At 36.9% G+C, this 16,705-nt stretch overlaps 1 protein-coding gene across 2 annotated transcripts in view; it reads right to left on the bottom strand.

Moving 5' to 3' along the window:
- Nucleotides 1–15,445, bottom strand: part of LOC126183802 (ubiquitin-conjugating enzyme E2-17 kDa) — a 93,367-nt gene extending 77,922 nt beyond the window's left edge. Inside the window, exon 1 of one of the 2 annotated variants that reach the window (XM_049926043.1) lies at nucleotides 15,124–15,445. In XM_049926043.1, the coding sequence (XP_049782000.1) occupies nucleotides 15,124–15,167 (44 nt within the window). In that variant the 5' untranslated portion in view covers nucleotides 15,168–15,445. The remainder of the gene's footprint in view (nucleotides 1–15,123) is intronic. The other variant, XM_049926044.1, reaches the window with a different exon arrangement.
- Nucleotides 15,446–16,705: the final 1,260 nt, after the last annotated feature.

Here is a 16,705-nt window from a genome sequence, read left to right on the forward strand (position 1 = left end):
TCAACAACGCCCAGCATACGTGGAAGAATGCCACAAAGCAATATCATCTCTCCAATCCATCTTTCTGGTATATGTTTGCCCAGCTAGACACGTAAACAAAAAGACCCCCCTAGCATTTTGGGAATTACTTTTCACTGATGAAATGATTGCAGAGAGAGTACTCAGCACCAATGAAAAAATTATATCATTGCCATCCGAGTCTAAAAGAAATTCTTCTTCAAAAGTAGCAGATAAAGTGGAAATAAGGCCCTTATGGGTCTTTGTTATCTCTGGGGAGCCTTCAAATCAAACAATGAAGATCTGGATGATTTATATGCTACAAATGGCATGGGTAGACCAATTTGTAGAGCAACTATGTCTTCGAAACATCTATTATTTTTATTGTGTTGTCTTCGTTTTGATGATTCAACAACCCGTGATGCCAGAAAACCCAGAGATAAACTGTACTACATCTCTGGGCTATTCAATTCATTTGTAAAAGCTACCAAGAACACTATTCAGTCTAGAAATATGTCACCATTGACGAAATGCTTGTTGGATTCCATGGCAGATGTGCATTCAGGATGTACATTCCTTCCAAGCCACGTAAATATGGAATAAAAATATATATCCTGGCTGATGCCAAAATGCATTACTGTTTGAATGCCGAAATTTATACTGGAAAATTAGCTGTAAACACACCACAGTGTATGCTCATTCCAACAGCAGTTGTCATGCGGCTGATTGAACTAATTAGAGAAAGCAACAGAAATGTGACTGGAGACACCTGGTTCTCAAGTGTAGAACTGGTTAATGAGTTGTCCAAATGCCATTTGACATATTGGCACTATAAGAAAGAATAAGGCTGAGCTACCATCAAACTTTTCGACAGCAAAAGACAGAAATGTGTCTTCCTCAATCTATGGATACTCTGGTTGTATAACGCTACTTTCACACATCCCAAAAAAGAACAATGCCGTGAACATATCAACAATGCACCATGGTGAATGTGAGGTGAAACATAAGCCTCAAATTATATAAGACTACAATAGAACAAAAGGGGGTGTTGAAGCTCTTGATGAAAAGACTCATAATTACATAGCTTCCAGAAGAACAAGGCGATGGCCTATGGCAATCTTCTATACCATATTGGATATAGCTGGTGTAAATGCTTTTGTTTTACTCCATCACAAAGAAGATGATAATGATGTGACTTGTTGAGAATCCCTCATTCAACTAGGAATAGAACTTTTAAGTGATCATATGAAAAGAAGACTGGATTCTCCATTTCTAGAAAAGATGCCAGAAATTCGATTTATGATATTTTAGGAATGAATCCCAACAAGGCACCAGGAACATCCCAAGCCGACCAAGAGGCCTCTGCTACTAAATCTAAGATAAAACGGTGCTCAATGTGTCCATCTAAGAAAGATAGGAAAGCATCACAAGAGTGTGCCACGTGTCGAGCACCATTATGCTTGGAATGTTCCAGTCTTTTGCTCAAAGTGTTTAGGTGGTTTGGACGAGTAAAAATACTTAATTTAACTGGTAAAAACAATAAATTATATAAAACCTGAGATTTTTCAGCAATTGCTGCTATTTTTTACCATTTTCATAAATGAGGTACGTATGTCATTCGACTGAAAATGTTACCATTGAATCTTCCCAGAAGCTATGCCTGCAGAAATCTTTATACTGTATTTGAACTTTTCTTTTGGGTTACAGCTTTGAAGAACAGTCCATTTGACTGTAAACGTGTAATTTCATTTATATAGGTTAATGTTTGTAGCTCATGAGTAGGACTTGACAAATGTATATTTTTCACTTTTTGTGCTTTCACTACTTCACTGTCTTTTTGTACAGTTTCTGAAAGAGATGACTAGAAATGATGAAAACAGTTTTTTATTAGCATTAATACTACCATATTAAATAGTTAATATTTGAATTATATCAACTTTATTATTTTCTTCTAAAATCTGTTCAAAGTTTATCTCGGTCCCAAGGACCCAGGTGTACCTTGTGCGTTAACATTTTTGGATGTACCAGTTAGGGATTAATGACACAGTTTGTTGTGCGTACTGTTATGGCATTCTGTCTCCCAAAGCTGAAAAACCCTGCAGCATAAGACAGAACACAGGTCATTTTCGGAGATGCCCATCTCCAGAAGTGGTTTCCGCATAGCCTGTTTGGCCAGGCTGTCAGCAAGTTCATTGCCTGGGATTCCAAGATGTCCTGGGGTACACACAAACACAACTGAATACTAAAGGATGGCGAGGGTAGCACTGGTTGATAGCTTGTAGGCTGCTCAAGGAGTAAGTACACACGAGAAATGACTCACCAGGGCATGAGCGGATGTGCTGAAGAGCACAAAATATGGCCGCCAGCTCTGCAGTGAAAACCCTGCAGCCATATGACAAGTAGTGCTGTTGAATATGTCATCCATGAACATACGCAAAGCCTATGTTACCATCGGCCATCGGGCCGTTGGTGTAAACCACTTCATGGAACCTGTACATATCGAGAATCAGGAGGAAGTGATAGCGGAGAGCCGCAGGGTTAAAGGAGTCCTTAGGGCCATGCAAAAGGTCCAGAATAATCTGCAGCCTACGTGTACACCATGGAGGTGTACATGAATGGACCTCGAGGAGAGGTGGTAATGGACTCTAGTTCAGACAGAAGGGACCGGACGCGAACCACAATCCTAATTCCTGCGGGAGATGAACCGCTGTGGTTGGGAAAATGAGACAGTAATTTGGACGCACATGAGAACTATGAATGTGTGCAATGAAATTCATGAGCAGTTGTGCCCACCTTACCTTCAATGGAGGGTCTCCGGCCTCCACCGGGGCACTGGTCACCGGACTCGTTCTAAAAGCTCCCGTCACTGGGCAGTGGTGCACTGGGTCAAGTAAACGCAATGCTGAGGGCGCCATTGAACCCTAAACCAGACTCCCATAGTCAACGTGGGATTGAACAAGGGCTCTGTAGAGCTGCAGCAGCTTAGAGCAATCTGTACTCCACTTGGTGTGGGTCAGGCAGAGGAGGGCATTGAGGTGCTGGCAGCACTTCCACTTAAGTTGATGAGGGTGCGGCAGCCAAGTCAATTGGATGTCGAAAACCAGTCCTAAGAATTGATATGTCTCCACTACAGTGAGGGGATCATCATTAAGGTAAAGTTCTGGTTCTGGATGAACGGTGCGATGTCGACAGAAATGCACGACACACGACTTCGTGGCTGAAAACTGGAAGCTGTGGGCTAGAGCACATTACTGTGCCTTATAACTGGCTCCCTGTAGGTGCCACTCAGCAACACCAGTACTGGAGGAGCAGTACAAAATGCAGAAGTCATCCGCATACAGAGAAGGTGAGACTGACAGACCTACAGCTGCTGCGAGACCATTAATAGCCACTAAAAATAGAGATACATTCAATACGGAGCCCTGCGGAACGCCATTCTCCTGAATAGAGGGGGAACTATGGGAGGCACCGACTTGGACACACAGAGTATGGAGCGATAGCAAGTGCTATCCCTGTGTTACCAGGGGGTTGCCACCAAATGGGTACATGATGGCCCCATCACAACGGACTGGCAACCATGCTGGATATTGGGTGCAGAGAAATGCAATACTGTCATGGGGGTGAAAGAGGACAGGAGACAACGGAAGAAGATGACATAACCCGGGAAGTCTCCTCACCCAGATAGTTGAATTGCAGGTGGAGATGCAAAGCTGTGACAAGAGGTTCAGGAGATCGAATCTAAGGGCACTATGGATAACGCATGCACCACGTAAGGCATCCTTCCCCATATTACCTGCACTTCTGTAGAATTTGGAAAGTGGCAGGTCAAACCATAAAATGGGACCTGAACTTATAGGGCTGAAAAGTGTGAGACTCCTTTCAGTTGCCTCTTACGAGAGGCAGGGATACCTCAGGCCTATTCTAACCCCTGGACCTACAGGAGGACAGGAAAGAAAAACGAAGTTTGTGGATAACATTCTAATGCTGTCAGAGATGGCAAAGGACTTGGAAGAGCAGGTGAAAAGAGAAAATAAGTTTTAAGGTGAATAACAGAAGTAAAAAGAGGGTAATGGAATGTAGGTGAACTAAATCAGACAATGGTGAAGGAATTATATTAGGAAGTATGATTTGGTATTTGGGCAGTAAAATAGCTGACAATGGCCACAATAGAGAGAACATAAAATGAAAACTGGCCCAGGTAACAGTACCATGTACAGGTCACTTGCCAGGGTTACAACAAAATCGTCAACGGTAAGGAAAGCAGAGACAAAGACCAATAGTATGGTAGAACTGATGGGAGAGGCAGCCCTGCTCTTAGTGACATGCAAGTTGGAAATTAAAATCCAAACCTTTGTAATGTGAATTTCAAATTTAAAAGGAAATATAAATTTGCAGTATGAACTCACTCTGCAAAGTGGGAAAATCAAGCAAATGACGAAACTTTCTGAACAGCAGTAACATCCTGCAAGCAGCCATCAAAGAAACAAGCTACACTTATCACCTAACAATGGATCACAAATACTATCTATTTTGAATGCAAGCCGGCAGTTAGCCTTTCCAACACAAATCTCAGAATTTGACATTCCTTTCAGAGGTGACATGCTGAGGCAATGGATAAGTAAATAAAGTTTCTGCAAATGTGATTTCAATGAAAGGAATTATTCTTATCATTACTATTTCCTGATGATCAAGTTGTGACTGCTGATAGCGAGAACACACTCCAAGGAGCTGTTCGAATTCTATCTGCAACAGCTAATTACATACTATATTAGCATCTTCAAAGAAAACAAAAGTTATGTCTTTCAGGGGTCAGGAGCCAATTCCCAACAAAATAATAATAAATGATCAGAAAACAAAAAGTGTGAAGTTGAAAAGTCCTTAGGAAATACTATCTCATTCAAGTCAGACATGGACAAACGAAAGAAAGTAAAAATATTTAATTACATTAGTGGAACAATCTATAAAACCCTCAGAACTAAAGTAAGGAAAGAACTCTACTTATGTTCTACAAGAGGATGACAGTACCGAGGGTGAAACCAGTCATATACAGCAACAAAAATAAATGAACAAAGAATACAAGAATCGGATATGTGATACCTAAGAAGAAGAGTAGCTGGGTACACACTAACTGACAGGACAAGGAATGCTGACATCAGAGAAGAACTGGGAGTGAAAAGCTTAAATGGGCAGTTATGGAATACAGGTGCGACTAGAAGGACCGAATACAGGAGCGACTAGAAGGACCATGCCACAAGAATGGATGATGACAGAATACCGAAATTAATGATGAATTTTTACCGAGTCTGTAGAAAATCTTTGGGTAGGCTTAGGCAAAGCCTAAGACATGCAGAAAGAAGAAGAGGATTCCAGAGTTTTAGGAACAACCTGTTCAGTTCACAAAGGTATAACCCAAAATGTTGTTGATTCGTAATACTTTAACGAAACACCCTTTTGTTTTTAACATTTAAATGCAAGAATAAATAATATACAATATTCAACTGCCATGCACCACCAAATGACAAGAAGAAGAAACAAGAAAAAGTACAAAACTTATGGGAAGTTACAGGAAACAGGCTGTCAGAACTTCATAGAAACAATATAATAATCATGAGGGACTTCAATGCCCAACTGGGTACAGAGAAATCATTCTGAAAAGCTATTGGAAACCATCCTGCTCACATGACAACTAATACAAATGGCTCAAGATTAGTAGAGATATGCAAGTCAGTCAATCTTATAATCAAAACAACACGCTTCTAAAAACCACCTACAAAGCAAAAACATCAGTATCACCAAAGCCTAAATTGGCAGAGTTCCAACCACCTCCATGTATAATTTTCATTAAATCAAGAGTCAAGAGAGGAATGGAAGCTGATTTAAGTTCACTATCCAACTAAGATCAACATGAGACTTAATCCAAAACGAAGTCCTAAAACGAACTAGCTGGCATGTTCCACAGCCATGAGAATCATCTCATTTTTTGGATCTACAGAACAAAAACTGAATCTAATCTAATCTAAGAATAAGAATCTCTATTAGCCGTTCAGTATTTTCTTATACAACGGGCTTCATCAATGAATTCAATTGCAGTATAAAGTTGGTTAGAGACTTAGTAATGAAACTTTGAAGGAAAAGGAATGTGATTTTTCAAAAGATGCTGAAAGAAGTGGATACTAATGCTAACACTTTACAGAAACAAAGATAATGCATTAGAAATAGCTCCAGGGCACAAGCAAGGCAAGATAAAATTATTTTGGCACAAAAGACATGCTTTGAAGAGGAGTAACATAACTATAAAAGAGCACTTTAAGAACTATAATACAACAGATTATTAGAAAACATTCAACAAACAGCCTACAAAAAATGTTAGGTCCAATCAAGAATGAAGATGTCAATGAGTTGGGAGATCAAATAATGAAATATACTCATTCTACCCAACAATAACACATTAGATCACGAAAATGTGTGTTACACTCTGTGGACATCTACAGAGAACAAAGGAAGACAGATTAATAAAGCAGATACAAACACACACTACCTAAACAGGAAAACAGACAAAGGAAATGGGTGAGAAGACAACAAAAAGTCTTACATTTGGATCAGAACAACAAAGTGACTGACACCTAGTTTTTTACAGGACAGCTGCCACTGAACAAGTATGCAGTGTGCGAGTTTTGTCCCACCTTTTTTCTTGTACACAGCTGTCATATAGCTCTACTCTCAAAGCTGCTGGCTACCAGTTAGCTACAGGTGACAGCTGTGGTCTGTAATATAACTGTTATATGTTCTGATACATTTTGTTTCTTGTGGAGTACTTTTCTTTTACAGAATGTGTGAAGTTAACTGTGAAATTGCTAAGGAGAATGATAACACTATTATGATCCTACAAAACAAGCTCAACACTCCTTGTTAACGGGCAATGTGTGAATGTATCAGTATGGAACTGCACACGTGCTGCTACCACAGCATTACTCCATTTGCATGAAATGGTGAACTCGCAAATCCCTCCATTCCATACTCAACTGTCCATCACTCTGTTATGCTTATCCAAGTACAGATGACATACAGACTCATCAGGGGACCTTGCTCAACAAAGAAAAGTTGAGACTAGAAGTCAAGAAATTCCAAGTTTTTCAGGAGGCTAAAACAAACAGAATAACAACTGGTGGGTCATTCCACACCAAGTGGTCCAGGGAAAAAATATTGGTAGCTTGACCATCTCAGAAAAAAAACTGATATTTGCTGGGTGAATTCCCTAATGTTTAGTGGACTCAAAAGTATTTTTAAAAGTTTTTTTCTTGTAAATAAAAAGCATTTAGTTCAGCACACACTGCTCTACAAATTAAAACCACTATCACTGAGCTGAATGCATCCCTTAACATAATAGCCCAAATTTATGGTCACACATTAAAAAAATCCATTTTTGAACACCACTTTCCACAGAAGGAGTAATTTCTAAGCCTTAATATCTTTTGTGCTATTACACTATAAGTATAGTTACTTTTTTATGGAGTATCAAATGTGGTTTGGGACCAGATAAAAATCTGAAATTACATACTTCAGTATAAATTTCAACTTTGAGATTCAGTTGGAAATTATGAAAAAAAATTACAAACATGAATCAAAAACACATTTTTTGACCTCTGCAATAAAGTACACCAATTATATAATTTAAACACATATATTGATATTTTTTATTGAAAATAACCCATCTAACTATATCATCTTGTTTGTTTTTACTACATTATTCATTGAATATCTGAGAAATTTCTTCATTAGGTCTGGGCATTCGGTTAAAAGTTTGCTCCTCACGGTTGTAAATTCCAGGGGAGACAACTTGTTCAGGTCATTTTAAACTGGCATCCAAACTTCATCCTTCTCAAATTTTTTTATGATGTCCTTGGTTCTGGTGGATGGCAAAATGTGACATGCACATCTTGGCTTTGACAATCGATATCATCAACTTTGGCAATCCACAACTGCTCATTGTAAACACAAGTCACTATGTCTTTATTGTGAAGTGTCAGTGACACTAGTTTTCCACACTGACGAAGATCACTATCAGGAGATGCTGATGTGATCTTACACTTTAGCAAGCTGTGTGATGGGGGTAAAAAACAATGAAAAGATCGCACACCTTTACTCTTCTGACAGACGTTGAGCTTTCCTTCAAGACACTGGTATGGAATTCTTGTATTTCCTCATGTTTTACAAAAATTTAGGTAATCCCTTTTTCATGTTCTTTCCAGAATTTAAAGATTTCTTGAAATGGCAAGGTCTGTTTCTGCTATGTCTGTTGCACATTAGTTCATGTAACAGCTCACTTTGTTGCACCTCCAACACAGTCACGTTTTCTTCTCACGACGTGATGTGAAATAGTGCTGTTCCACATCAAGTCCAAAGTCTTCTTTGTGAACGGAAGTGCTAATAATTTCTTTTGTTTATATTGGCCTGCAGCACCAACAGAGAAGTAATTCAGTTTGTGAATTGCTGATGAAAAGCATGCACTTCCGTAGTGTTGTGTTCCAGGTGGTCACTTATGACACAAAAACTGTGGTTCTTTAGTTTATCTTTACAACAGAACACAAATGGATGAACTGTGGCCTGTTTGTTTACCCAGTGGTGCCCTTGTACTTTGTCTTGAACAACAAAGGAATAGTTTTCCAGAAAGTAAGCAAGAACTAGGCATTCATAAACTGCCAAGGTTGGTTTTTGTCTTTGATGAACTTACCTTGTTCTTTGGCAATAAAATGTTGCATTTCTAGATTTGAAAGGTTAGTTTCTGATGCTTCAAAAAATCTTCTTGTGGTTTTATGATTGTCACCACTTCCATTTTGTCTTGTGTCACTCACTGTTTGTATTCTATACTGCCAGGCATCAAATCATCTTTTTCTGATGATTCAAATATTTCAAGTAAAGCTTGTTTACCTGGACAGTTTAGATATCATCCCATGATCACTGTATCTGACAATATCACATACCAGAACGTCCTAAGGTTTTTACAGCCAATCAGTTAAGTTAGTTACATGTTCCATGGATCATTTTGCATAATAGAATGTAATGATCTGGAGCAAGTCATTTTACCTACAAATCACAAATTAATTTGTTACATTCTGAACATTCCTACATTTTTTTTCCAAAATAAAAAAATATATATATAGATGTCAGTGACTAAATACTCTGTACCACCTTTTACACATTACAGTAATAGAAATTCTTATATGGAATAGGAGGAGATGTCAAGGAGAAACTTCCTCAGTTTGTTTTCCAACTTTACTTTGCTGTCTTGCTAGACATTTTGTATTATAGAGTAAGTAATCAAAACTTTCTGTTGCAGCATTATGCACCCATTTTTGTGACAAAGACAACCTTAATGTGGATTAGTGAATGTCATTTTTCATTATGTACACCAATGTTCCTTTTGAACTGCAGTGGATTACTTACAACTTCACGAGGGAATAAACATACTGTCTAGGAAAGAAGATTGGGTTTGACGTCCTGTTAACAAGGTCATTATAAATGAGAGCACAAGTCCCAGCATTTACCTGGAGTGATCTAGGGAAATAATGGAAAACAAATCTGGATGGTCGGACACAGGTTTGAACCATCATCTTTCAGAATCCGAGTCCAGTGTGCTAACCACTGCAACACCTTGCTCAGTAAATATACTGTGAAACAATACTCAGAATGCCCAACTCCTTAAACAGATGTCTACAAGATAATCATGGGTGAGCAACACATATTATTCTTACAGCACATTTTTGAGCAATGAAGACTTACTTCCTTAAAGATGATTTACTTCAGGACATAATTCCATATAACTGAATGAAAATATGCAAAATGTAAACTTACTGATTTGTCCCTCCCCAAGATTTGCAATGATTCTAAGTGGAAATGTGGCTGAACTAATACTGGTTGAATTATTAACTACAACTTTCTGCATTCTTTTGGTTAGGCATGACATTTTCCATTGGTTGGCTATGCCATAAATCCCACAAAACTTCAATTTATCCAGGAGAATACTGTGGCTCACACAATCAAATGCCTTAGACAGGTCACTGATAATACCAACTGGCACTTATTTAATGCTTGTAAAATCTGGTGAACGAACATGTAAATAGCATCCTCAGTGCAGCAACCCTTCTGAAACATATAAACTGTGACTTGCTAAGGATAAATTGTTGCCAAGGAGAGATAATATTCTACAATACATCACCTTCTCAAAAATTTTGGAAATGATGTTCACAGTGAAACATGTCAGTAGTTATTGATATGCCAATTATCAGGTTTCTTAGAGGGAGGTTTAACAATGGCGCACTTCAATCTTTCTGGAAAAGTGCCTTGAGTTAGTGTTGCATTACATATTTTGGATAAGACTGGGCTTATTATATGGGAACAAACCTGTAGTACTCTATTGGAAACACCATCAAAACCACATGAGCTTTTATTTCTGAGAGAATGTATTATTTTCTTAATTTCAGAAGATGTTGGTGAAACATTCATATGACTGAATTTTATGAAAGTTACTTTTTCAACATACCGCTGTGATTTTTCTCTTGAACTGTTTGTCCTTATGCTTCCTATTACATTTAAGAAATGATAATTAAATATGTCTGCCATCTGTGCCATCATTTATAGCCCTTCCATTCAGTTCAATAGTGATGTTATCCTGTTCTGTGGCTGGTTGTCCAATCTATCATTTCACAACATTCCATGTAGCCTTAAGTCTGTTGTCAGAATTACTGGTTTCTGACATAATGTGCATGTTCCTCAATTCTTAATAACCTTCCTTAGTAATTTTGATTAGTTTTTGTAGTATGCACCTACTTGTTCTTGCCAAAAGGTATGTTTCTCTTTTCATTCCACAAGATACTTTATACCCTCTAGTAATTCCATGGTTTTTTACATGGATGTATCATGTCCTTTCTGATTAGCTTATGGGGAAAGCTATTTTCAAATAATGATATAAAATTACCATGGAATAAATTCACTTCTATTTGGTTTGTAATAAATTTCATCCAATTTTATCTCCTGAGATTCTTAAAAGCACTTGCCCTGGAGTCATTAATCATTCTGACTAACTTCCACTGAAGAGTATCCATACTGTAAGGGACTATTATTTATCATTAACTGTGCATCATGATCAGAGAGAACATTTGTTACTAGGTAAAGAGTTATTTTCTTGCTTTGAAATTCACCAAAGAAAACATTATCAATTAGGGTCCTACTGTCTTTATCCACCCGTGTTGGAAAGTTAATTACCATCATCAAACTGTAGGATCCAAATAAGGTTTCCAGATCATTTTTCCTATCAGAATCCTTTAGAAAATTTACTCTGAAATCACCAGACTATTAACTGCTTGCTGCTGTCCAACAGATAGCAAACTCCAAGATAAGCTGCATCTATCATCAAATTTACACTCTAGTACTACAAACACAAATGTTATTGGTGCCAGACACTCCTGCAAGAACACAACATTTTGGTCTCAACTCAAAAAAATTTGATCTTCCAATTTTAATGTCAGGATCTTCATTTTTGAATTCAGTGAATAGGTCATTTAAATTACACGATAGTAACCTTTGTCTTTGAATTTTAGTACTGTTTTCTTTCGCAGTAACATGATCTTTCTTGCCAGGCATTGAACGGCTGTTACTGCGATCTTCATAAAAGCTAACAACATTTAGAAACATTTTCACATATCAAATTACACATTTTTTCTTTTTTAATGCACGTAAAGTTGCATGTTCTTTTACTGAATGCCTTGCTAATTTAATGAACCATTCAGACACATTAAATTCATCACTAGCTTTTGCTCGATTCCAAGAATTTGGCAGTAAACTGATAACTTTATCCTCTTTGTTTGAAATAAGGCATTTAGTTTTTAGCATTCCTATCAAATTATCATATTTGGTTGGTGAATTTTTCATATTTCTATCTGGTTTAGTACAAATTTGATTTTGAAATGAAACTTCCAAATTATTTTTGACTGCAGTTTCCATTTTCTCAGTTTTTGCATTCAAGGCAAAAAGATCTTTTTCTTTCATTTATTTTTGTAATTTTGTGAGCAGGCAATACACCTATTTCAAAAGCTGAATCTACTATTTTCATAGTTTCTGATAATTTGCAAAATTCTTTATACGGACCTTCACTGGACGGAAGGATTTTCCTAGTACTGAATCAATAAAAGGGCTGTCATTTTTACAATAATGGTCAACCATTACTTCTCTCAGACCTTTTGTTATCAGCTTCTTATGTTTCTCAAAAGGGTCCAAACAACACTGGCCAAAAGGTGACAAATTATTATTATTATTTTACATATTTCATTTCATGGTACTTTAAAGTTGATTTACGCTTTGAGCCAACTCTCAAAGTACAACAGTTTTTCTTCACTGTTATCTTCAATTAAATTAATATCTAAAGGAAACATAAGCTTCATTAATAAGAACACCAATAGAACACACAGACTCCCATACTTCAAGAGCTCATAGTTAACAGAGTGTGAGTGGACAGATGACAACACAGACTTTGTACAGGCTCAAAGACAAGCCTGTAATACTTACAGATGCTGTCCGCTGGAACTTTCAGAAGAGGATTGTCTCAAGAAATAACTATCAGTTACTTTAATATGCTATATTGAAATTATATAATTGATATACTTTATTCCATTAGCCTAGATATCATAGACATCGAACAACGTATTTTGAGACATATTTGCAATTTTTTTTCATAGCTTCCAACTGAAACTCAAAGTTGAAGTTGATACTGAAATCTGATGGCATAAAAGTCTATTAAATGTGTAATTTTCAGATTTCTATGTAGTCTCCCACCAAAGGTATTGCAGGCTAAAAAATGAAAAATCCAAAAACTCTTTTTCTTAAAAAAGTGTTTCTTTTTAAGTGTATGCTTCTCACCATTGGTACTCTACAGAAAGTAACTAGACTATACAATGTTACAGCAGAATCAGTATTACTCTATGTGGAAAACTAATGTTCAAAAATTGAGTTTTTTTTTTTAATATGTAACCAATAACTATGAGCTACCAAAAATTTATTAAGAAATACTGTCACCTAGGTGATAAAACTTTTAATATGTAGGTCAGAGTTTGCTGAGCTAAATGCTTTTTTTAATGGCCACCATTTTTAAATGATGAAGAATAAAAAAATTTAAGTTCACTAAACCCTAGAGAATTCACCCAGCAAATACTAATTTTTTTTCTGATATGGTCAAGCAACCTGTGCTGGACCATTTGGACACTGGTGTGAAATGGTCAAATGAGAGGAAAAGAGCTAACACTGGGAAAATATAAGAGTTTTGGAGGAGGATGAAGGAAACAAGAAATACATATTTATCTTGGCATGTTGTTAGTTAGCCCATAACAAAATAAAAAAATTAAGGAAGGGAAATAGCCTAAGTGTTAGGCAGTATTAATAAAGAGTTCAGACAAGAGAATGCAAGCTTTTGAAATGCACATTAATGAACAATATTGATGATTAGATTGGTAAATCAAATAACTAATTAGGTATCGCATCAAATTCAGGAAAGAAGAAATTTGTGGCATACCTTAACTACAAGAAGGGATTGGTTGACAGGACACATCCTGGAGAATCAAGTAATAGTCAATTAGGTGAAGTACGGAAGTATGGACAGTAGGTAACAATTGCAGTGTGATATCAAGGGTTGTGTACATTTAGAATGTTCAAATGGATGTGGGTTTCAGTAGTTACACAGATATGGTGAGCCCTGCATAGGACAGAACTGGTACACCTCTATCTATCTGTGAATTCTTTATGTTCATCAATAATGTCCACTTAATTGAAAACGTGTACACTCCTGTTAGTATAGCATTTCATTAGTTTTCCCCTTCTGTTGCAATTCTGTACATTTGAGTGTTTCAGCTACAAGTAAAACATAAACCTTAAAGTAAGAAATATATAGAACACATGCAGCTATTTTACAGCTCCTGCCAAAGAAAAAACTCCATTTAAAAATAAAAAAGTGTAAGTACAGATAAGGTCATTTGCAACACCAAACCATTGCAACTTTTGTTAAAATAGACCATATGAATGGTTATGGCACATATATCAGTTTTTTGCTACTGTTAAGTGAATATGTTGTGTATCTCCATTTTTTGAGAAACAATACAGTGTGAATAGTACCTCACAAGCAAAACTTAAATGCAAACTTCACCACTGTGCTTTATTTGCATGTGCAGACACAATGCCTACACAATCTTCGATTTTATTTCCGTATTTCTACTTTCAGAACAGGTGGGCAATAATTTTGTCAGTGAGACAATTATTCTAATAAAAATAATGAAAGTGAATGTGAAATCTAAACACAACAATGGGTACTTGTCTACGAGCCACTGAGCAATTGCTACATGGGAAACCTTCTAGTCAGTCAGTCTCATGTTCCATGGTTCATGTGGATGATAAATAGCAATGACTGGGAGTGAGTCACTTTACATTCATATCACAAATTATTTTGTAAATATTGTTACATGCTGATCAATTAAAAGTTTTTTATTCATTTATTTTAAGAAAGTGGGCCTCAGATGATGGTTAGTAATTTCAGCCTACCATCTTTTACACATTACAATAATTGAAATTCTTCAATGGAATAAAGGGAGTTGTCAAGATGAACCTTTTCCAATTTGTTTTCAAATTTTACACTGCTGTCCATCAGACATTTTATAAAACTGGGTAAGTGATCAATAATTTTGGTTGCAGGACTGTGCAACCCTTTTTGTACTAAAGACAAGCTTAATGTGGCGCAACGAATATAACTTCTTTTTAGTATTGTAATTACGTAAACCATTGTTCCTTTTGAACGTTAATGTATTATTTACAATAAACATCATGAGGTAATACGCATACTATGAAACAAGTCAAAACTCTCAACTCCTTTTTGAGCAATAAAGACGCTCTTTCTTATAGATGAGTAACCCCAGAACACTGGTACTTGCTGAAAATACCTCCGACTCAACATTCGTTAATGTCAAATTACATCGATATTCCATACAATAATAAGCTAGCGCAGAAACTATTTGCAAATCGTTCACCATACGTGCATGTATTGTTAGTCTGATAGAATTAATAGATGTAACTCATAGATTTTTTTTTTACCTTTTAAAATCCCTCATCAACCTCCGCCTTGCAGGTGTAGACATATCTAGTACCTACAACAGAAGTCTATCAATTATAAATACTTCCTACACCGTTTCACCACAACGTGAACTCATAAACTGACAGTATTTCATGTCATTTGTTTACGGGTTCACAACAACCACACTACTCTGTCGCCATGGTTCACTATAATAACAACAGTACTGCCAACACCATATAGCGAATTTACGTAATGTTACCGTTCCGTCTATCTCCACCGTTTGATGGAGACGTCGCTTGACGTTGATTAATTAAATTTCCGTTAATGTCTAGTGTGAATTGCGATGAGTTCGAGACGTGTTTGTATGTGTGTGTGAGAGTGCGATGAATCTCTGGGTTATCAATGCTCTTACAAAAAGAGTTTTAGAGACAATGCGGTTAAAATGTCTAAAACTCTACATACAGTGTACAGTATAATCCCAGTTGAAATCGCGTTCACTTTCTCCTACTCCCACTCACGTCCACGCGCACATAAATACTGTCACTCAAAAAGTAAAAGACAATAATTTTGGTCATTATTTTCATACTTTTTAATGTAGATGATATAATGACACATCATCTGGCAATTCACTTATATAGTACATTGATGATCTACCCACCGACATAATAAATTAAAAACTGCTCGATAGTATTTTAGAGAACAAGTCGGATATTTCACAGAAATTAAAATTTGTATCACATTCGCCACATTGTTACCTAAAACAAAGGGTAGATCTCCAAGGAAATTACTCTCTGCCTGTTCTCTGATGCAGACATCAAAGGATCCTTTGACTGGAATAATAAGCCACAGCTGAAGAGCAGACTATGGTCTTATTGTACCCCGTTCGTAGATGAATGAGAAAGATGTCATCTTGTCTTTGAGGCCGATGCAGATGAGCTACAGCCAAGTTCTTGACTTTACTTGTATCCACTCAATATTCTTCAACACTACCCATTCTTCTTTCCATCTAAACATGACTCAACATCCTGGTGATAGCACGCAGGGTTTGCGATAGCAAATTCAACCAGTAGGTTATTAGCACGTATCTCCTTGGCTGATACATCTGCTGATTTGTTGTCCTACATTCCCATGTGCTACGGCAGCCAGCAGGACAAAACTACTGCCTGTATCATTATTAAATGGAGAAAGTAGTCTTGTAAATTCCAGATTATGTTATTTGCTGGATAAATGTGTTGTATAAATTGAAGAACACTTAAAGATTTGGAGCAGATGACAAACTAATCAGCACAAATTCACCGATGAAGTTCCAGTGAGACTGAATATAAATGGCATTAAATTTTGTAAATTCATTTGATAAGTCGGTGTTGACGACACACACCAGGAAAGCCATAGAGCAGTCAGTGTGGGTCTCTTTGCTTAGACCCATCTGTGAGCGCTGTTACTTAGTTGCAGCACTCATTCGAAATTTCATAAAACATCTAAATAAAAACATATGTAGTAGTGCACAGTTTCTGTACCTTACTACATCTAAAATTACTCTGGACCTCTTCACTAACCAGACTGGCAGTCGACTGCAACTCTAGGTTTGGACAGGTACTTATC

This window comes from Schistocerca cancellata, chromosome 4 (genome assembly GCF_023864275.1).
Source record: "Schistocerca cancellata isolate TAMUIC-IGC-003103 chromosome 4, iqSchCanc2.1, whole genome shotgun sequence".
Lineage (NCBI taxonomy): Eukaryota > Metazoa > Arthropoda > Insecta > Orthoptera > Acrididae > Schistocerca > Schistocerca cancellata.